This window comes from Canis lupus, chromosome 26 (genome assembly GCF_003254725.2).
Source record: "Canis lupus dingo isolate Sandy chromosome 26, ASM325472v2, whole genome shotgun sequence".
NCBI classification, from domain to species: Eukaryota; Metazoa; Chordata; class Mammalia; order Carnivora; family Canidae; genus Canis; species Canis lupus.
The window spans coordinates 9,535,183-9,556,899 of NC_064268.1; the positions used below are offsets into that span (position 1 = coordinate 9,535,183).

General features: G+C 45.7%; 1 protein-coding gene across 3 annotated transcripts in view; it reads right to left on the minus strand.

Moving 5' to 3' along the window:
- Positions 1–18,090: 18,090 nt before the first annotated feature.
- LOC112676555 (BRCA1 associated protein) overlaps positions 18,091–21,717 on the minus strand; it is a 28,801-nt gene continuing 25,174 nt past the window's right edge. For 2 of the 3 annotated variants that reach the window (XM_025473969.3, XM_025473974.3), the window contains one exon: positions 18,091–20,516. In XM_025473969.3, coding sequence (XP_025329754.1) covers positions 20,153–20,516 — 364 coding nt within the window. In that variant the 3' untranslated portion in view covers positions 18,091–20,152. Of the gene's footprint in view, positions 20,543–21,717 lie in introns of all 3 variants that reach the window. The other variant, XM_025473972.3, reaches the window with a different exon arrangement.

Genomic DNA, 21,717 nt, shown 5'->3' on the forward strand with positions numbered 1-21,717 from the left:
TTAAAGTAAACTCAATTACCTCTCATCTTTACAAAAGTAATCCTCTATTGATACTTCCCTGCCTTGGGCTACCTCCTCCTTCCTGCACTGTCCTCCACTGAGCAGAGTTGCCTGCCCCCAGGTCCCCCTCCTGCACTGCCCTTCTCTCCTAAGCCCACCACATCAAAGAAACACTTCCCTCAACAGCTGCCATGGCTGTCCCACTGCAGAATCCCCCCTTTCTAGCCATATCAGCAGACTTCCTCCTGGCTGACCACTCCCTTTTTTTTTTTTTTTTTTTTTTTAAGATTTTATTTATTCATGAGAGACAGAGAGAGAGAGGCAGAGACACAGGCAGAGGGAGAAGCAGGCTCCATGCAGGGAGCCCGACGTGGGACTCGATCGCCGGTCTCCAAGATCACGCCCTGGGCTGCAGGCAGGTGCCAAACCCCTGAGCCACCCAGGGATCCCCCCACTCCCTCCTTTTGAAGACAGTTGTGCCACCTGGCTCTCTGCACTGGAGTCTCTCACAGTACCCCCTCACCTTTCCTAACCTCCCTGGCATGGCCACACCCCTCCTAGCCTCCACACTCCCTGAGAGGCTCATCCAATCTGGGGCCAATGCACCCCAATTCCTGGCAATGCCCCCTCCCCAGCCTCACCCTGGTGAACTGCTGGTTGCAGCCCTGACCTCTCCCATCAAGGGTTCTAGTGGGCTTCTTAGAGTAGTAGCTCAGCCCACTCTTCCCGGCATGCCCACCTCAGAAACGTCTACCTCCAGTCTTGCCATGTTCAGGTAAAGCAGCAACAGCACCGCAGAGCTGTCCTGGGCTAGTTTTTCCTCACTGCCGACCAGCAGTACTCCATTTTCAGGTGTGCCTGTTTCTCCCATAGGGACTTCCACTCTTATCCCAGCTGCATTCTCTCTCCCATGCCTGCCTGGGGTCCTCGCATGTCTCCGTGCTTCCACTCCTACCCCACTGAGTCTATTTTCCAAACAACACCCGTTTAAAAAAAACACAGGTCATAGCCTGTGGTTCCCCTGCTAAAAAATACTCCTATGGCTCTTACATCTTAATATGCGCCACAGGCTTACCAGGTCCTAAACATCTGGACCTTCACTACCTCTTCAGTTTTCCACTCCTTCCACTCTTGTGCTTGTTTATTCCAGCCCCCACACACTGGCCTCCTTGATAGCCTTCCAACATGCTAAGCACAACCCCACCTCAGGGCCTTTGCACTTGCTGCTCCCTCTGCCTGGAATGTCCTTCCTCCAGGTATATACATGGCTCAGTCCTTTACCTTATTTGGATCTTTGGGCTCATTTTGGATCCTTCTAAGTGGAGAGGGCTACCCTGAGCACCCCATTGTGTACAACAGCAACCTATCCCATCACTCTGTACCCAATAATCTGCTTTTTCTTCATACCACTTATCACTACTAGATATATATTTGGTGGTTTCTTTGTCATCTGTTTCCTTCCATTAGAAATAAGCCCAAATAGGATGCCTGGGTGGCTCAGCGGTTGAGCATCTGCCTTTGGCTCAGGGCGTGATTCCATGCTCCTGGGATAGAGTCCCATGTCGGGCTTCCTGCATGGAACCTGCTTCTCCCTCTGCCTATGTCTCTACCTCTCTCTCTGTGTCTCTCATGAGTGAATAAATAAAATCTTAAAAAAAAAAATTAAGGGATCCTTGGGTGGCTCAGCAGTTCAGTGCCTGCCTTAGGCCCAGAGCGTGATCCTGGAGTCCTGGGATCGAGTCCCACGTTGGGCTCCCGGCATGGAGCCTCCTTCTCCCTCTGCCTGTGTCTCTGCCTCTCTCTTTCTCTATGTCTATCATGAATAAATAAATAAAATCTTTAGGGATCCCTGGGTGGCGCAGCGGTTTAGCGCCTGCCTTTGGCCCAGGGCGCGATTCTGGAGACCTGGGATCGAATCCCACGTCGGGCTTCCGGTGCATGGAGCCTGCTTCTCCTTCTGCCTATGTCTCTGCCTCTCTCTCTCTCTCTGTGTGTGACTATCATAAATAAATAAAAAATTTAAAAAAAAATAAAATAAAATCTTTAGAAAAAAAATAAAAAAAAATAGACTCCATGCCCAACACAGAGCCCAGTGTGGGGCTTGAACCCACAACCTTGACATCAAGACCTGAGAAGAGATCATGAATTGGTTGCTTAACCACCTGAGCCACCCAGGCACCCCACTTATTTTAGATGAATTAATAATTATGCAAATTAACAGATTTTAAATGAAGCTATGTGTGTGGAGGGTGGGCTTTTATTTTTTTTAAGATTTTATTTATTTATTCATGAGAGACACACAGAGAAAGAGAGAGAGAGAGGCAGAGACACAGGCAGGGGGAGAAGCAGGCTCCATGTAGGGAGCCGGACATGGGACTCGATCCTGGGTCTCCAGGATTAGGTCCTGGACTGAAGGCAGCACTAAACTGCTGAGCCACCGGGGCTGCCCATGGGTGGGCTTTTAAAAAGATTTTATTTATATATAAGAGAGAGAGCACATATGCACTATAGGGGAAGGGGCAGAGGGGGAAGAAAAGGGAGAGAGAATCTCCAACAGACTCCATGCTGATCACAGAGCCTTATCCCTGGCTTGATCTCAAGAGTCTGAGATCATGACCCCAGCCAAAACCAAGAGCTGAAACCAAGAGTGCTCAACATACTGAGCCACCAGGCACCCCTATGTGTTGTGTGTGTGTGTTTAAGATTTTATTTATTTATTTAAGATAGCGAGCAAGAGAGTGAACACGAGCAGGGGGGTGTGGTTGCAGAGGGAGAGGGAGAAACAGACACCCCACTGAGCTGAGATCCTGATATAGGACTCAATCTCAGGACTCTGGGATCACAATCTGAGCCAAAGGCAGACACTTAACCCACTGAGCCATCCAGGCGCCCCTGTGTTATGTTTTTTAAATACACTCCTGGGAGGTCTTGGCTGGCTCAGTCAGAAGACCATGTGACTGTTGATCTCTGGGTCATGAGTTCAACCCCCATATTGGGCATAGAGCTTACTGAAAAAAAAAAAAAAAAGTTAAATGAACTCCTGGAGAACCAGGGAAATGAATGACAAAATAAAAGAGATACACAGTGGGCCCTTTTTTTTTAATAATAAATTTATTTTTTATTGGTGTTCAATTTACCAACATACAGAATAACATCCAGTGCTCATCCCGTCAAGTGCCTGCCTCAGTGCCCGTCACCCATTCACCCCCAAACCCCGCCCTCCTCCCCTTCCATCACCCCTAGTTCGTTTCCCAGAGTTAGGAGTCTTTATGTTCTGTCTCCTTTTCTGATATTTCCCACACATTTCTTCTCCCTTCCCTTATATTCCCTTTCACTATTATTTATAGTCTACAGTGGGCCCTTGAACGACGCAGGGCTGGAACATCAACCCCTGCACAGTTGAAAATCCCCATATAACTTTCGACTCCTCAAAACCTTTACTAATAGCCTATTGACAGCTGGAAGCCTTATTGGTAACATAAGGAGTTCATTAATACATATTTTGTAGGCTATATGTATTATATACTGTATTCTTACAATAAAGTAAGCTAGAGAAAAAAAATGTTATTAAGAGAATCATAGGGGCACCAGGGTGGCTCAGTTGGTTAGGCATCTGCCTTTGGCTCAGGTCATGATCTCAGGGGTCCCAGGAGGGAGCCCCGGCATTGGGCTCCCTAGTCAGTGGGGAACTTGCTTCTCCCTCTCCCTCTGCCATTCCCCCTGCTTGTGCTCTCTGGCTCTCTCTCTCTGTTAAATAAATAAATAAAATCTTTAAAAAAGAAAAAACAGGAAATTATAAGCAAGAGAAAATACATTGACTCTACTGTACTTTGTGAAAAAAATCCACAAATAAGCAGACCTGCACAGTTCAAACCCATGTTGTTCAAGGTTCAATTGTATTCATACACCTGTATCTATTTACCTATATAAATACAGACAGCACAGCAAGTTCAACATAAATGAGCCCAGAAATGTCCATATTTATAGATCAATATCCATAGAAATCCATATTTTTATAGACAGGCAGATAAATATACATATTAGATATATCTAATTTCTAATGGCCCATTTCCATTAAATTCTTCTGATCATGATTAAATTAACACAAATACATGTCATAGATTGGTTTCTGGCTGCTTTTTTTTTTCCTGCTTTGTTCAGTTGTAACAAGGAGATAACAATTCTTTCCACATTTCTGATAGTTATTTAGGAAACTGGCTCACTGTTGTCAGCATGGGCTTTCACTATTCTTCCTTTGTTATTTTTCTTTTTTAAGGATTTTATTTATTTATTTATTTATTTATTTATTTATTTATTTATTTATTTAAGAGAGAGAGTGAGAGCGCACAAGCAGGGGGGAGGGGCGGAGGGAGAGAAAGAAGCAGACTCTGCACTGAGCAGGGAGCCCCATGCAGGGCTTGATCCCAGAACCCTGGGATCATGACCTGAGCCAAAGGCAGACACGTAACTGACTGAGCCACCCAGGTGCCCCCTGATTGGTTTTGAAGCACATTTTAGTGAATTTAACTGCCTAAGAGCATTTAGGAGGATAGTTCCACCCTCAAATTGTTCAAAAACCAGCTCTTACTGGGAAGGATGAAGGATGGAAGCCTACATTCTTTTTACCTTGCTTAAGAAAAATCAAACACAAGATTTTGACCCTGTTGGTCGAGATAAATGATTAGGTAGTTAATGGGCACCTCTAAAATCTACTTTGCCATTTCATACCCATTACGTTGGCAAAATAATGGAAAATAACAAGTGTTGGCTAGGATATGAAGAGATTGAAACTAACTCCTCACACACTGCTGGTGGGAACATAAAATGATGCCAACAATTTCATCCCCAGGTATACACCCTCCCTCAAAAAATGGAAAACAGGCACTCAAAATAATATACGTACATGCATGTTCGTAACAGCACACTATTCGCAGTAACCAAAAGGTGGAAATGATCCAGATGTCTATAATTGGGTGAATGCATAAACAAAATGTGTATTTGTGCAGTGGAATATTATTCAGTCATAAAAAGAATGAGGTTCTGAAACATACCATCATGAATGAACCTCAAAAACATGATGCTAAATGAAAGAAGACAGACACAGAAGGCCACATATTCTATGATTTCATTTGTATGAAATGCCCAGAACAAGCAAATCCATAGAGAGAGAGCAGATTGGCGGTTGCCAGGGGTTGGGGGAGGGTCATTGGGGAGTGACTGCTAATAGGTCCAGGGTTTGGGGGCAGGGATGTGTGTGAACATTGTGGAACTCGACAGAGGTCGTTACACAGCCTTGTGAATATACCAAATGCCACTGAAGGTTCGCTTTAAAATGGTTAATTTTATGTTATGTGAATTTCACTCAATTAAAAAAACTGTTTGGGCTTCATGTTAGATCCTTTAATTAGCACAACCTTGACTTTCATTATGAAATAGCATTTTTGCAAAGACCCAGTGATAAAAAGGATTATTGTGTCTCTGTAGAGAACACAAATTACAAAATTTCTAGGGCAGAGGGGACCAAACAGGGTTCCAAGTCAGAAAGGAAACACCGTTCATTTTATTCTCCCTCTGCCTCTTGTAAATATATACTACTAAAGAATCTGGGGCTTAATTAAGTATTAAATTTAGCTCCTCTTCCTTTGAAACCTCTCCCCTGCCTTCCCCGCTAACCCAGGGTACTGGCTATGGCACACTCACTGCCGGTTCCACACTGGTACCCATTCTTTCCTTTCTCCCAGAACACTAATTTTGTTCAGGCAGTTCCCTTCCCCTAAGCGGCCTTGAGCCCCAAGGAAACTGAACCCAGCCCCAGAAGTGACTAATCTTAGGATAATCCGTTCCCCCAGTGTGACTGGTTCAGGTAGAATCATGTGACCGGAATCTCTTGAATGACATATCAGGGGGGAAGTTTGGTGGTATAGCGGTTTAAAAAATTATGCCCCACAAATCCTCCCATATGCCTCCCTTTAAGGAAGTTGAAGCTAGGGCTGCCTGGCTGGCTCAGTAGGTAGAGCATGCCACTCTTGATCTCCGGGTTGTGAGTTCAAGCCCCATGTGGGGAGCAGTTTAGTTAAAATTTAAAAACAAAAAAAGAAGTGAAGCTTAACCCTAGTCCCCTTGTGACTGGGCTGGACTTAGTGACTAGCTTCAAACATAATGAATATGGTGGAAATGATGGTATGTCACTTCCAAGATTAGGTTATTAAAAAGCCTTTGGGGGATCCCTGGGTGGCGCAGCAGTTTAGCGCCTGCCTTTGGCCCAGGGCGCGATCCTGGAGACCCGGGATCGAGTCCCACGTCGGGCTCCCGGTGCATGGAGCCTGCTTCTCCCTCTGCCTCTCTCTCTGCCTCTCTCTCTCTCTGTGACTATCATAAATAAATTTAAAAAAAAATAAAAAATAAAAAGCCTTTGGCTGGGGCACCTGGGTGGCTCAGTCAGTTGAGTGTCTGCCTTCAACTTGCTGGGATCAAGCCCTGCATTGGGCTCCCTGCTCAGCAGCAAGTCTGCTTTTCCTCTTCTTTTCCCTCTGTGATCGCTCTCATTTTCTCTCTCAAATAAATAAATAAAATATATTTTTAAAAGATTTTATTTATTTATTCATGAGAGACACACAGAGAGAGACAGAGACATAAGCCGAGGGAGAAGCTCCCTGCAGGGAGCTTGATGTGGGGGACTCGATCCCAGAACCCCAGGATCACAACTTGAACCAAAGGCAGACACTCAACCACTGACCCACCCAGGTGCCCATAAATAAAATCTTGAAACAAAACAAAACAACCTTCGGCTTTCATCTTGGGTTGGCACTCTTGCTTTCCCTTCCTCAGCTCACTCTAGCAGAAGGCAGCTGCCATATCACGAGGACACTCAGGTAATTTATGGAGATGCCCATGTAGCAAGAATCAAAGTCTCCTACCACAGCCAGAGAGGAACTGAGGCCAGCTAGTGTGAGCTTGTGAGTGAGTTTGAGAACAGGTGTCCAATAAAAATCATACCCACTCAGGAATTCTGGCTGGCTCAGTTGGAAGAGCATGTAACTCTTGATCTCAGCATCTTGAGTTCAAGTCCCATGTTGGGTGAGGAGTCTACTTAAAAAAAAAAAAAATCATACTCACTTCTCCCCATGAATCTCCATTTCAAGTGGCACAAAAGCCTTGCACAAATTGGCTGAAGAATGTATTAGACTTGGGGAGTCCCTCTCCATCTTTCGGCAATGTTATCCTCCATTGACTACATTCCCAGGCAAGTCCTCCTTACATGGTAGCAAAGATGGCCCCCTCTAGCTACAAGCTTCCATTCTGACCAGTTTGGCAATCCCAGAAGACAGGATTACCGCAAAATTCCTAGGGCCAGTGCTCATTGGGCTGAAATGTGTCACATATCCTTTTATTAATCTATTAGGGTGGCCAAGGGATTCGGACATGCTGACTGACCAGGCCAAATTTCCTGGAATTGATAGACAAGGTCCTCATGATCTGATCCTAGTCTCTTTCCATCGCCCACCCTACCTGTATTACCTTCCTATGGTTTCTCTAACAAATTGCCACAACTTTGGTGCATTAAAACCACATGAATTTATTGTCTTACCGTTACAGAGGTCAGGGATCCACACTGAGTCTTATGGGGCCGACTTCAGGGTGTTAGCCTACCTTGTTCCTCCTGGAGGCTCTAGGGGAGAATCTGTTCCTTGTCTTTTCCTCTTCTGCATATCACTCACATTCCTTGGCCTTTGGCCCTACATGGCCTTGTCTCCGTCTGCTTTTGCTGCCACACCACCTCCTACTGCTGTGGTCTCCCACATCCCTCTGATACGGACCTCTGTGCCTACATTTAGTCTCACCTGGATCATTCAGGATAACCTTCCCATTTTAAGATCATTAACTCAATCGCATCTGCTGAGTCCCTTTTGCCATATAAGGTAATATGCCCAGGCTCAGGGGATGAGGATGTGGCCATCTTTGAGGGCCCACAACTGTACACAAAGGTATGACATCCCTGCTTTAGCCAGCTGAGGCACTCCTGAAGCTCTCCTAAGATCTAGCAGGCACTTCCTCCCCTCAGTGGCTTTGCTCCTGCTGTTTCCTCTGCTGAAGGACTGGCCCACCCCTTCCACCTGCCAATCTCCTAACTTGAATTTCAAGGCTTAGCTCAAATGGCACTTCTCTTTCGTAGCTTTCCTTAATCCCCACAACCGGGGAGAATGAAGTGCACCCTTTCTCATGTTCCCAGAGCATAGTAATTTATGACAGTGAACCCCAGTATCAGTTTACATATCTGGTCACTTACTCAATTGTGAAGTCTGTAGGACTAGGGACTTTTGCCTTGTCATCTTTATTGCCCCAGGTCCTAACACATAGCTTGTGGCGTGCTGCAACAGGTGCAAAAAAATATTTAATGAGTCCGAAAGCAGTTAGTGAAATCCATTAAGATTTTTTTAAGTCCCAGTTTGTAGTGGGATGGCTTTATGATAGATGTCAGCTGTTCCATCCACCAGGCCCTGCATTCCTGATGCCCCTTTTTTTCCATAATAGCTCCCTTCCTTTCTCTGATGACCTTTCTCTTCCGCACAAGGTCATCAGGGTCACATTGCCCTAAAGGCCACAGTGCTGTGGCATTGGCCTCTGTATGATCCATCAGAGTCAGAGTGGTTGTCCCAGATGGGAGCATGTGGCCCAGACTGGGCTAAAGAAAATGAAGTCATGGGATTCTACATGGAGGCAGGAGAGAGAAGGTGCAGGTGAGCCGGTGCTGGTGAGCCAGTGTGAATAGCACCTGGAGCCATGGGGGCGGTCCCACCTTCCTCATCAGCCTCCACCTGGAGGAAACCTGCATTTGGATGGAAAAGTGAGGTCAATCTGGAGGGAAACAGCTCTGGGTGGTTAGTGAGCTGGCCAGGTGTGAGACCACAGTTCCTAAGGCCAGCTCCACCTCTGGACTTCCCTTAACTAGAGTTACTTCCCTTTTTTTGCTTCTATAGGTTGGGCCTGGATTTCCTACTTGTGCCTGAATGATCTTGACTAAGGCCTTAACTTTGTAAGAACTCGTGGTCTAGTCTAATGCTCTGCTCACTGTAGGCACCCAGTAATATGACTGTGGTGGGGATAAGTAGCTTCCGAAAATCTGGGATGCAGGAAAGAGGAGGTAAAGTAGTAAATTCATTTCCTTGACAAATACTTTGTGATGATCTGGGCATGGGAGGGGGAAAGACCCTGAAATGGCACTTTGGGACACAGTATATAAGTCGAGACTCTTTCAATTCCAAAAAATCAAAAAAATCTGGATTTATTTCTTTTAAAGATCTTATTTATTTATTCATGAGAGACAAAGAGAGGCAGAGACACAGGCAGAGGGAGAAGCAGGTTCCTGCGGGGAGGTCGATGAGAGACTGGATCCCTGGACCCCGGATCACGACCTGAGCCCAAGGCTGATGCTCAACCACTGAGCCACCCAAGTGCCCCAAAATAACCTGGATCGATCGATCTATCTATCTATCTATCTATCTATCTATCTATCTATCTATCTATCTAAAGACTTTATCCATTTATTCATGAGAGAGAGAGAGGCAGGGACACAGGCAGAGGGAGAAGCAGGCTCCATGCAAGGATCCCGACTTGATCCCAAGGTCTCCAGGATTATGCCCTGGGCTGAAGGCAGGTGCCAATCCGCTGAGCCACCCAGGGATCCCCAAATACCCTGGATTTAAAAAAAAAGTAGGAGACCAGGAAGATGGAATTTCTTGGCTTATGTAACTGCAAAGTCTGGGAGTTAGAGCTCCTTTCTGGCATAGCTAGATCCAGTCCCTCTTCATTTCTCCCCTCTCCTTTTTTGCTGTATTGATTTTATTCTCAAGTGATCTCTTTCCACATGGCAGAAAAGAGGGTCAGCAGCCTCAAATTTATTTATTACCCCCAAAGAAGTGTATAGAGGGAAGTAAGGTTAGAGCTAGAGACTATTAGGAATGCTTCAGTCTGTAAATAATAGAATACCCTACAATGGGACCAAAGTGATAACGGTTTATTTATTGCATGAATTAGCTCTCTGGAGGTAAGCAATCCTAGTGTCAGTTCAGTGATTCAACTACATCGTCAAGAACCAGGTTCTTGGGATCCCTGGGTGGCGCAGCAGTTTGGCACCTGCCTTTAGCCCAGGGCGCGATCCTGGAGACCTGGGATTGAATCCCACATCGGGCTCCCGGTGCATGGAGCCTGCTTCTCCCTCTGCCTGTGTCTTTGCCTCTCTCTCTCTCTCTGTGACTATCATAAATAAATAAAAATTTAAAAAATAATAATTAAAAAAAAAAGAACCAGGTTCTTTCTCTCTGCTCTGCCATCCTCGGCATGTCGGCAACATTGTCCCTCTGGGTCACAGAATGGCTGCTGTGACACCAAGCATCACAGCCTCACATGGAGGCATTCTGAGAAGGAAGGAAAGAAGGAAGGAGACAGGAATAGAAAGAACTTTCTCATTTTCACCGCCCTCCCGCGCAGCGGGGGTAAAATCTTTTCCAGAAACCCCCAGCAGACTTCCCTCTCTATCTCATTGGCCATAATCTCATCATATGACCATCTTACCAATCCTGATTGGCTACAACCAATCATGATTTCACCTATTTGTTAGAGAGTAGCACAGTTGTCTGGATATTCACCATCTTTGAGTTTGTAGGGGTGGTGAAGTCCATCCTCAGTCTTGGGAAATGAACCATGGAAGGCGAGGGCAAATCCCTTGGAAGCCTTCTGTACTGGGTCTTTGGTGAGGTTACTGAACCACTCAGTTAACCCATTCAGGACCGGACCTACCTCCATTCTCCCTGCATGAGATAAGCCCCTCACCGTGTGAGTCATGGTCCGTGGGGATTCTCTTACTTGTATCTGAAGGCATCTCACGGATACATTCCTCTGGCAGAATTGCTCAAGGCAGTTTTCTCCCTATTTGTTTTAACGCTCCAGAGACAGAGGCCACAGGGTAGGCGAGCCCGCTCTGTCCTTCCAGGGTCGATCTCGATTGCCACCTTGTCCCCACAGCCATTTCCGGTCTGCTGAGTCACAATCACCCCGCCCTCTCCCGAACCCCTCAGACATTGTGTGCATTCTTCCTTTTGCCCTTCCTCATTCACTGGGCAAGCAAGTACGTTCTAGGGGAGGGGCGAGGCGCTGGCATTGTACAGGTGACGTTGCCCTTCGCGGGCCTTCAGTCATGCAAAGTGTGCTTGGTTTTACTCTGCTGGCTTTGTCCAGTCCTTCATTCCTTCATTCATTTGAACGGTCCAGCTTTGAAGGGCTCCTCTGGGCCAGGCCTTGTGCAGATGAAGAAAAATGGTCCCCACCTTCGAATTGCATAGCCAGGGGGCAGTGACAGAGATAAGTACAGTGGCCACCAGAGAGCAGACCACTATTTGCACCCACTCAGCTGAGCTAAGCTCCAGTTCCTTGAATCCTCCCACAGGATTCAAGGGGCTGATGTTGCTACTATCTCCATTTTGGAGATGAAATCGCTGCTCAGAGATGTCACATAGGCTTCCCTAGATCACTCCGCAAGGCAGCAGTGGAGCTGGGGTTTGAACGCAGGGCCGCGGCACAGACCTCTGCACCGTACTGCCCATCCAGGCTCGGAAGTAGATTTGCCAGATCTCCATGTGCAAGGAGAGGCGTCAAATGCATCCTTCCTGCACCGGCCTGGGAGGAAAACCCCCATGTGGTCACCTTGATCTCAGACTTTTAGCTTCCACAACCACAAGACTATACATTTCTGTTGTTCAAGCCATCCAGTTTGTGGCACCTGGTTATGGCTGTGCTAGCAAACACACCATGTTGGTCTCAAGGGAGCTGGGAAGCAGTGAGAGGGAGGGAGAGAGCTGTGAGCTGAGATTGGAAAGGTAAGTGAGCGCCAGATCACACAAGATCTGGCTTTGGATTTTACGCTGAGGTCTGGGAAAACCATGGATAGGTTTTATAACTGTCATAAGTGGGGGTTTGAGAATGATTTGGAAGGGGGCAGGAGTATCAGTGGAAAGACCAGCAAGGAAGCCACTGCAACTGTCCAGGAGTAAAGACAGTGGCTTGGACCCCATGGGTTCTGCAGAGATCAGGGGGACCTGCCAATGGCTGGGGAGGGGATGGACGGAGGAGTCAAGGGTGATACCCAGCTTCTGTGTTGAGTTATTGGATGGATGAGGATGGTTCTTATTCTGAGACAAAAGACCAGAGCTGGGGGCAGAGACAGACTGCAGGGGGAGGATGGAAAACTTACTTTCAAACATGTGAAGGTAAATGTGTGTGCATCCCAATAGAGATGTTGAACAAGCCTTACGGATCTGTGACTCTGGACCTCTGAGCAGGGTCGAGGCCACAGGTAGAAATCTGGGGATGGGATTTCACGGCATCAAGATGGTCTTTCAAAACCACAGGAATTGGTGAACTCACCTAGAGAGAGAGGAGAAGGAAAAGGGAAGCCGGGACCCATTGCTGAGAATCCCTGTCCTTCTGAAGGCTGGTGGAGAGGACCCGAAATGAGCCATGACTGCTGATGTGCAGAGAAACCACAGCCTGGGGAGGCCAGATTAGTCCCAGAGCCATGGAGGGCCTTCGTGACGACACGGAGGCATCTGAGACTACCCTACCTAAAGTAGCCCTTCCCTCCTATCCCCTGACACTATTTCTTCCTTAGCACTTATGTTACCTGAAATTTCATACAGTTTCATTTGTTCGCTTGTAGGACAGCAGTGACTGGGGCTATTGTATCCGCTGCTATAGCCTTAGGATCCTGACGGTTTCTGGCACTTAGTAGGACCCTGAGTAATCACTGAGAGAATGAATAAACCATATAGAAACAACATGTCTAGAAAACACTAGAAGAAACACCCCCGAAGTGTGTAATGGTTTCCTCTGTTGAGATACGAGTGCTTTTATTTTCCTCTCTATATTTTTCTATTTTAAAAATAAACAATCCTATTTTTTTTTTTGACGAGGGGGTGATGGCAATGCTCTACATCTTGATTCAGGTAGCAATTACATGGATGTGGACAACTGTCAAAACTCATCCAACTGAACGCTTGAGACCTGCATTCTGTTATATGCTAATTACATCTCAAAAATAAAAATGCTATATGTGTATATTTTAAAATACAATGCTCTTGCAATTGTCTTATAGCATTTAAATTATATATTTGTAAATAGGATAATAGGTATTACATCTCTATTCTAAATTAAATCTGACTTGTTATTAAAAAAAGAAAAAGTTCTTGGATGACCTTTAGATGCGGACACCCACAGACCAGTCTATACCTGCCAAGTGAACACCGCTTTGTAATGTTCCCCTGGTAGTTTATAAGAATTTTGTTCTAGGCTGTCTCTCTTGTATTCATTCTGTAATAAACTGAAGCCACAAGTTAAGCTGATCCCTCCAGAATTTTCCAGTTAGCCTGTTTATTCCTGCCTGTGCCTCTGGGGGCAGTAACTGAGTCTATACTCTCTAAGAAAGGACTAAGGAGTCTAGAGAGTTTTGTTCCAGAAGCAACTTTTCCAGCTGGGGAAGCACCCCGGCTTCCATGAAGCTCTATATAAAAGAACTGAGATGTCAGCTTAAATGGCTGGTGTGGACTGGGCCCCCAGCCTCCCAGGGTGAAGGGGCCCCAACAGGCAATCGGAATGAAGGGATTTCCCAAAGCCTGCCCATGGGTTGAGGGGTGCGGGGAGAACCATTGGCCCAGTTTTCTTCCTCCTTCTCTATCAGCTCTGGCTCAGCTCCAGCTGAAGTGGGAGAGGAGACGGAGAGAAGTCAGAACTAAGTTCCATGGGGAGAGCAGGGAGGCTTGCAGAGGGTGGTGGGACTATCCTCCTCATGCAAGAGTGGCCGCAGCTCAGTACTCTGCTCCTTTCCCAAAGCAACCACAAAACAGGACCTGGGAGCTGTGTCCTTTCTGTCCCCATGTACCAAACTGAGCGGGGGGGGGGGGGGGGGGGGGGGGGGGGCAGGAGAGCTGAGGGGTGAGGGGCCCAGAGTCTGGACTCAGGCAATGCTGGGATGGAGCCCTGCCCTTCTCAGGGATCAGTGATGTGACCCCCGCCAATGCTGGCCAGTTCAGACCTCCTGAATTGTCTCCTACTGGGCCTCAGTTTCTCAATCTGTGCAGTGGGGTAGCTCTCTCTTTCACACATAGATGGCATGGAGGGCTGAGTGGAATAATACATGGAGAGCACTCGGCACAGGAACTGTGGTTCGGTCAGCAGGAATTCAACAGATGTGAGCTAGCCCCTGGAATCAGACGCGTCGACACAGGGCAGAGCTTGCTACCACCGCCTCTAATGCTCAGGAAGCAGAGAATTCTCTAATTCTGCACTTCGAATTCTCTCTTGGCTTTGGGTCCTACCAAAGAAAACAGATTCTGGGTCGGCCCCTCTGGATTGCCTACCTGGGGCAACTAACCAGTGCAGGAAAGGTTTTTTTTCTAGGTTTTTCCAAGTCAACATGGGTTCACACAGGCTAACAGTGACCCAATCAGGGTTCTTAGCGTCAATTACCTCCCTTCTCACAAGAATGTTATCTCAGCAGTGAAAAACAACAACAACAACAACAACAACTATTTTTAAGAGTTCACCAGAAAGCCATCTCCCGAGGGCCCAGAGAGAAGAGAGGCAGGGGTAGGTGCAGGCTCTCTTTCTCAGGATCATTCTGGTTCTGAAAAGCAGTGGAAGATTCTTATTTAGGTGTGAGGGGAGCAGGGGCTGCGGGGAGAGGGTAACCAGGCACATAGGAAGAAAGTAAGAAGAGGCAGACGCTGGCCAAACAGAACTAGGAATCTTGCCAAACGGAGAGTGCACGATTGGCAGCAACCGAGAGATCCTGTATGGACTTTTAGGAAAAATCCTGGGCCACAGCGCGGGGCCTCCTTCAGTGGGGCCAGGAAAGTTCTGGCAGCAGCCCCCAGCCCAGGCATGTTCCCACTTAATTGAAGTCGAATGTGCTGGGGGGGAGGGTGGCTCGAGGAGGCCTCCGAAGAGTTCCTGGCTGCAGAACCTCAGCGCTCTGCAGTTGGCCCTGTTTGGGATCAAAGCCAGTTCGTGTTGATTTTCTGCAGCATGGAAACAAATGCAACGAAGCTGTTTTCCTGAGGCATGCATTTTGGAAAGAGGATTTTCATTTTTTCCCCCAAGGACAGGTGGGGCGGGGAGGTAGCAGGGAGGAGGGTGGAGAGGAGGGTTTGTGACGTGGCTCTTCTATTGCTGTCTCTTCTGCAGAGGGTTTTGGGCTCATAGTTTCCATGTGAGCAAGAACTAATCAGTTAGAATGTGTGAGTGGGCATGGCCACGAGTAAGGCTAAGTCTTTCACAAAAGATAATTCTTGGAAAATGCTGTTGGAGGACCCTCTGGCTGCGTGTGATAAGTCACAATTTGTTTGCTCTCCACTGGAGTGTTTCTAGGAGAGCAGCCCTGTTGTTTCTCCTAAAAATTTCCATGGACTCTCCTTCACTTCTAGGTCTTTCTCTGTGATGTTGTTCTTCTGCCCCAGAAATTCATTCATGTTCCTTCTTTTCAGTTAGCACCAAAGTCTTTTGGATTTTACTAATGATGTAAAGTGATACTGTCTAGCTTCTCCAGTGGTGGAGACACATCATTCTTTTAATGATACCCAATTGTGCCTAGCCCTCTAGGGAAAGTGTGGACTCTTGGTCCATTGGGCCATACTCAAGGGATTGAGAATTTACAATCACAAATCAATACGGCTGGAGGGGGCTTTGCACACTCTTCCTTTTTAAATGAGGATACAAGACACACAAGCAGATTTGGTCTGGGACCTACTGTTCCTTCTGGACAAAAGGTGGCAAAGGCCATCTCCACAGAGGCCAAGTCAGCACTGTTTTTCACATCATTCAGCATTTATGCTCAGTGTTATAGCTCCATTTTTTTATCTTTGGAGCAGAATTTCACCATCAGTCGTATTATACTAGGATACAACCTCTCTACATTTATTTCGAGGCTGGATCTGAAAGGAGTTTTGGGTCAGGGGATTTAGAACACGGTCTGAAAAAAAGCAAAGCTGCTTTAGTTCACTTAGTGCACTTGGTAATTAGCCTTGGAGTAACAAATGTTATCTGCACCAGTGCAGCTCCGTGCCAAGTACCAAAACCACATTTTCCAGATGATTCCAGTGAGAAGTTTCTGACCTGAAGCAATTAAACATTGGGCCCCAAAGGCCACAATCATCTTGTATAAAACAACAGATTGTTCATCTCTCCCTCGCCTTCTTTAGTGCAGCAAGAATGTAAAATCAGATTAAGAACCAACTGCAGAGCCCTCTTCATGCTTGCTTAAGCTTCCAGAATTACAGAAAGGGACTGCTCCATGTTCATGAAAAGTATACTAGCTAACATGATGCTGAGATAGTTTTGGCTTCTGAGAGTACAGCTTTCCAAATGAATGTCTAACAGAACCTAATATTGTTAAGTGCCTCAGCCTTCCAGGGAGGGCAGGAGTCCCAGGGACGCAGGGTAAAAAAGGTTACCGGTAAGTGGCAAATGGTTACCATTACCTTTAGAAGATGAAAAGAAGGCATAAAGGAGTCAATTATGATATTAATCAGGATAAAGAGGCCACAACTCCTCCCTAAACCCTCCTCCCAGGGTAAAAAAATAAAAAGAAGCTTTATATAACTTCCCTGAGGTCTCCTAATGCACGAATGCAAAAGTATTTGTTTGCTCCAGGCTGAGGACAGGCAATGCGGTGTTTGGGGAGAAAATGAACTTTAAAAGTTGTACAGGATGAGACTTTGGATCCGGGGGCAAAAGGGATGGGGAGTTTCCTGAAGGGAAAGGCTTTTATTCCCCAGTACTGCTTTACTCTTTCCTATTAACCTACAATTTTTTAGCGTTAAAAGCTCCATTCTGGGGGCGCCTGGATGGCTCAGTGGAGCATGTGGCTCTTGGTTTCGGCTCAGGTCATGCTCTCATGGTCCTGGGATCCAGCCCCAGGTGAACTCCGTGCTCAGCAGGGAGCCTGCCTGAGGATTCTCTCCCTCTGCCCCTCCCCCCGCCCCCACTACAAGCATGCCTGCTCTCTCTCAAATCTTAAAAAAAAAAAAAATGCTACATCTGTTGGTGTAGACACTATGCAGATATTCTAGGACTCTCACTTCAAGAACCTTCACAGACAAGAATGGAAGGGCTGGCCAGAAGCAGAGGCCTGTCAGAGAACACTGGTGGCTTCCTAAGCTCGCCGAAGGGGAGAGCCAGGTCTCCGAGCAGTATGGACATCCCCCAGCACCACGAAGGAGCAGGAGCTGGGTCATGAGAGACTCCTGAAAAATGTCCTTTCTGCTGCCAAGAAAAAAATGAACGCAGCAGAATTCACTGTGGCAGTTAATTCAGCTTTCTCGTGGAGAAAACGAAATCACTTTCCTCAAATGTGAGAGCGACTTTCCTTTTTTAGATAAGCCCATTGACTTCCTCACAGGAGCCCAGTCTGCCAGCAGCCCAGGCAACGTGGCAGAGTGCACAGCAGCCAAATCTTAAGGATAGTATTTGTAACTTGTGTATCCCGATTATACCGGGAGAGGGGTTTCCAAGTGATGACAGAAGGCTGTTCATTTGTGATTTGCCAAGCTCTCCACACTCTCCTGGCTGGCTGTTTCAACTCCTTCCCAGCCTTCTCGCTGAGGACAGCCTGGCTGTGCAGGCCTGGAGCGGACAGTTGCTTCAAGGCTTTGTTTTACCCAGTGTATGCTAACAAGTCACGTTTGGGACAGTTTCAAAAAATAAAACCATCTCAGCTTGCAACAAGGCCTGGTAAAAATTGTCAGGTGTATAAACTGCTTTCCGTTTGCAGAAGAGTTGTGTGAGGAGTCTCAGCCTTTCCCGAGCCCCTAAATTCAGATCATTTTCCTTATTCTGTATCTGGTTCAGCTACCTTTTATTAGTTCGGGAAGCTGGAGCAAAGGGGTGGGAAGATGAATAATCTAGCTTACTATATTGTTGAGGGGAAGGTTTTTAATGCGTCCTTTAAATCCAGGTCACTGACACTTTCTTAGGTTATAGATACAAGCTCATTTGTTTGGACAAATGTCAATCAGAGAGACACAAATTTCACACAGGGCAGAATCATTTCAAAGTTTGGTTATTTTAATGCAAGTTCATTGTTCAGGGTAGTACGGATATATTAAGTGGTTCATTTCCATCCTGAAGAAAACACTAACAGTTTCTATCTTATGTAATTTTGTCAAATTCAAACATGACTCTTTGACCTTTTTCAAAAACATTTTCTTAATATATCTTGATAAGATTCTTTATTTCTGGAAAAAAATTTTAAACCTTTAAGTAGTTTGGAAACATCTGCCTATTTGCTCATTCCTCTGGGCACAGCCTTTCAGAGCATTTATCCCACCTGTACTGAAAATCTCTGTTCTCCCAGCTGGTGGTAGGGCTGCTTGATGGAGGTGATCTTGGGAAAATGAGGAGCGAGCAAGCTTTGTAAATTACTTCTAATTCTCTTAATTAGTATGCTACGATCCACCCCAGCTTCTGCAAGGTCAGACATGCAAGACAAGTACTTGGCCAAAAAAGCAGGATTCTAACTAGTGTAAAAATAGATTTTAAATAAAATAGAATCTCTATAGGAAAGAGAATTAGGTTATGCTTTACATTCCCACTCTTGCTTTAGGATATCTGTATATATAAGTCCAAAGGGGACTTAAAGAGTTGGTCGGCCCCAAGTAAAAATTGAGAATGTCTGAGTACATTCATTTTGCAAAGTTACAGGTGAGGTTTTTTTGGGAAATGCTACAGCACATCCCACAAAAACAGATGGTGATTAACAATACAGTTTGTGTGCTAACAAGTAACATGTAAGACGTTCAGGCTAAAGAAGATGAGGCCTAACCATAGGCTAAAAAACAATTCTAAAATGTGATCATTTGAAAACTCTGGCTAACTCTAAAGCAGAAAACAAACCCCATCATTTAACAATATCTCTTGTTAACCAAACCAGCTACCTCTTTTGGAAGCTAAATTCCAACACGGGCTTTACTTTAACTTTGCTCAATTACTGTGTATTATGAATTACTTGACATTAAGGTTTCTAGAGAGAGTACACAGCCCCTTTGTTGGCTTGCAACAAGCACTTTAAAACATGACTGTTTTAAAGAGGCTCTGTTAAAATTCTAATTTTTAGATTTAGAAACAGCCTTTGGTTGTATCTTGAAAGCGTAATTGAAAATCTGCCCAAGCTCCCTCTAGCCGCAACCTGAACATGCAGCCCAATCTTTTGTAAACATCCAGAAAACACTGATCCCAGCAAAATACACAATCAGCTAGTCAGAGGCCTCACTCTGCATTTTCACATGGATGATAAATCTGCCTGCTGATTCTTGCTAGATGCTAGGAAATCCACTCTAAGAGTTGAGTCTTAGAGCAACCATTTGGCCTCCTCCTTACTTGAGGTTCATAATGTGGCGTGGAGTCATCGAAAATAAAGTAGAAGCGCCACTATTTTTCTACACTGGGTCTGCTGAGCTTGCCGCACATGGGTTGTTTGTTTTTCCTGGCTAGCCCTGGAGCAATAGATGGCTGCTCGGGACAGGCTAGTGACTAAAGGCTTACAGGCCCAGCCTCTTTTCATGTGACATTCAACCAATTCTTCAACTCCCAGACACGGATGGATGACAATGACGGGAGACTAATGGCTAGGGAATTTCCATAAATCCTCAGCGGCCAGCGCAAACCTCTCTTTAAAGCAGCTGCTAAGACCTCAGGTAATGTTACCTTTGAGGTTACCAAAAACAAACAAACAAAAAACGCCACCTCGAACCGATCCCAGAACTGAATGTAAAATACACCAACTCAATAAATACAACAGAAAAATGCACAGCAGAGCTGGGGCTTCTATCAATTAGGAAGGCAAAATGGTCATTAGAATGTCTGAGGTTAGTGAGCTATTACGGTTGAAAACAGCAGCCACCTTTTAACACAGCCCATTTCCATCAGCTCTCCTAGCCATCAACCTCTGCATTTACTACACCACACACTAGCAAAGAAAAGGTCCAAACCACGGCGGCTCCATCCTCACTGGTACTTATTGACGGCCCACTCTCACATTTAGCTGAAGCCCCAGCATGCCCTTGCTGTGCCAGGGAAAACAGTCTCAGGGACACCCGTTTCCCAGAGGTCATTTGCCCCTCTTGCTGCGGCCTTTCCTGGAGGGCAGCTTCCCACTGCCCCCTGAGGAAGCGGGGCTGGAGGCCGAGGCCATGGCAATGTTGATCTGTCCTTCCTGTATTTCCTGCCTGGTCTCGGCCGGCAGGTGGTTGATCTTCTGCTGGGCCTCTAGGTAGAACATGACATCACGCAGCTGCTCCTGGATCTCGGTGATCTGTAGATCCTTCTGGTCACAGGTCTCCTTCAACACCCTCTCCTCCTCCTTTAGTTTGTTCTGCAGGAGGACTTGGTTGGCTCGCAAACACTTGTTCATTTCCTGCTCCTCTTTGAGCTCTGTGGTGAGTTTGGCCACCTTCATGTTTAGTTGAGTGCACCTTTTGTGAAATAAAGGAAGACAAAACTATGATTTTCATTTGCTGACACTGTCCCTTTTTGGCTCTGGGATTGAACAGAAGTGCTGTGATCTCAGAGTCCATTTAGGGACTGGACTCTTCCCTCCTGTGATGGAAGGACACTGGTTTGCTGCCATTGCAATAGCTATACAAAGCAAGGATTTTGCTCCAGTTAACAGCATAGCTTCAAGAAAATTTTTCTAAGCATCAGAAATTTTTCATTTGCAGAAATGACTCTGTGATTCATGGTAAAACATCTACTGCTTCTCTGTTTTGTAGTCTGTGGCTTAGAAATAACAGCTACTACAATAAAGAAGTTATGAGGAAAAGGAACATTCTCAGAGAGTCAAGTGCTCTGACCTCACTACATTTGCTGGTGGAGAGTTTTCAAGAATAGGGAGTGTCCTATTTTTGATACTCAAAATTAATCATAAGAATTACAAATTAAAACACCATCTGAGATACCATTTTTATGTATCAGAATGCCAAAGAGCTCAGACGTGGGAAAAGAAATTCCATGCATTGGCTCTGGAGTGTGAACTGGTACAAATTCTTTGGAAGTCCACTTGGCGATACCTATAAAAATCAAAATTTCGGGACGCCTGGGTGACTCTGCAGTTGAGCATCTGCCTTTTAGCTCAGGGCATGATCCTGGGGTCCGGGATCGAGTCCCACATTGGACTCCCTACATGAAGACTGCTTCTCCCTCTGCCTATGTCTCTGCCTCTCTTTCTCTCTCATGAATAAATAAAATCTTTAAAAAATATATCAAAATTTCACATGCCCTCTGCCTCACTTATTCTAGGAATTTATCCTACAGAATATATTCTGTATTATTATAGCAGTCTAAGACTTGAGACAACTTAAACATACATAAATAGGGACTGGTTAAAATTATTACGGGACCTCCAGACAATGGAATACCGTGCAGCTGCTATGAAGATCAAGAGATCTAGATGTGCCTGTAAGAAAAATCTCCAAAACAGAGTATTTTACCAAACAGAGTACCTAATATTATTCTATTTTTCTAGAAAAAAGATTATGTGAGATGTTGATACAGGTACAGCAAAAGATTTGGAAGAGTAAATATTCACTGGCACTGTTAATTAATAGGGGGTAACCAGTACATAGATGATAGCAAAATCTACAGGGTGGAAAAAAACTTTCAGTTTTAAAAAAAAAA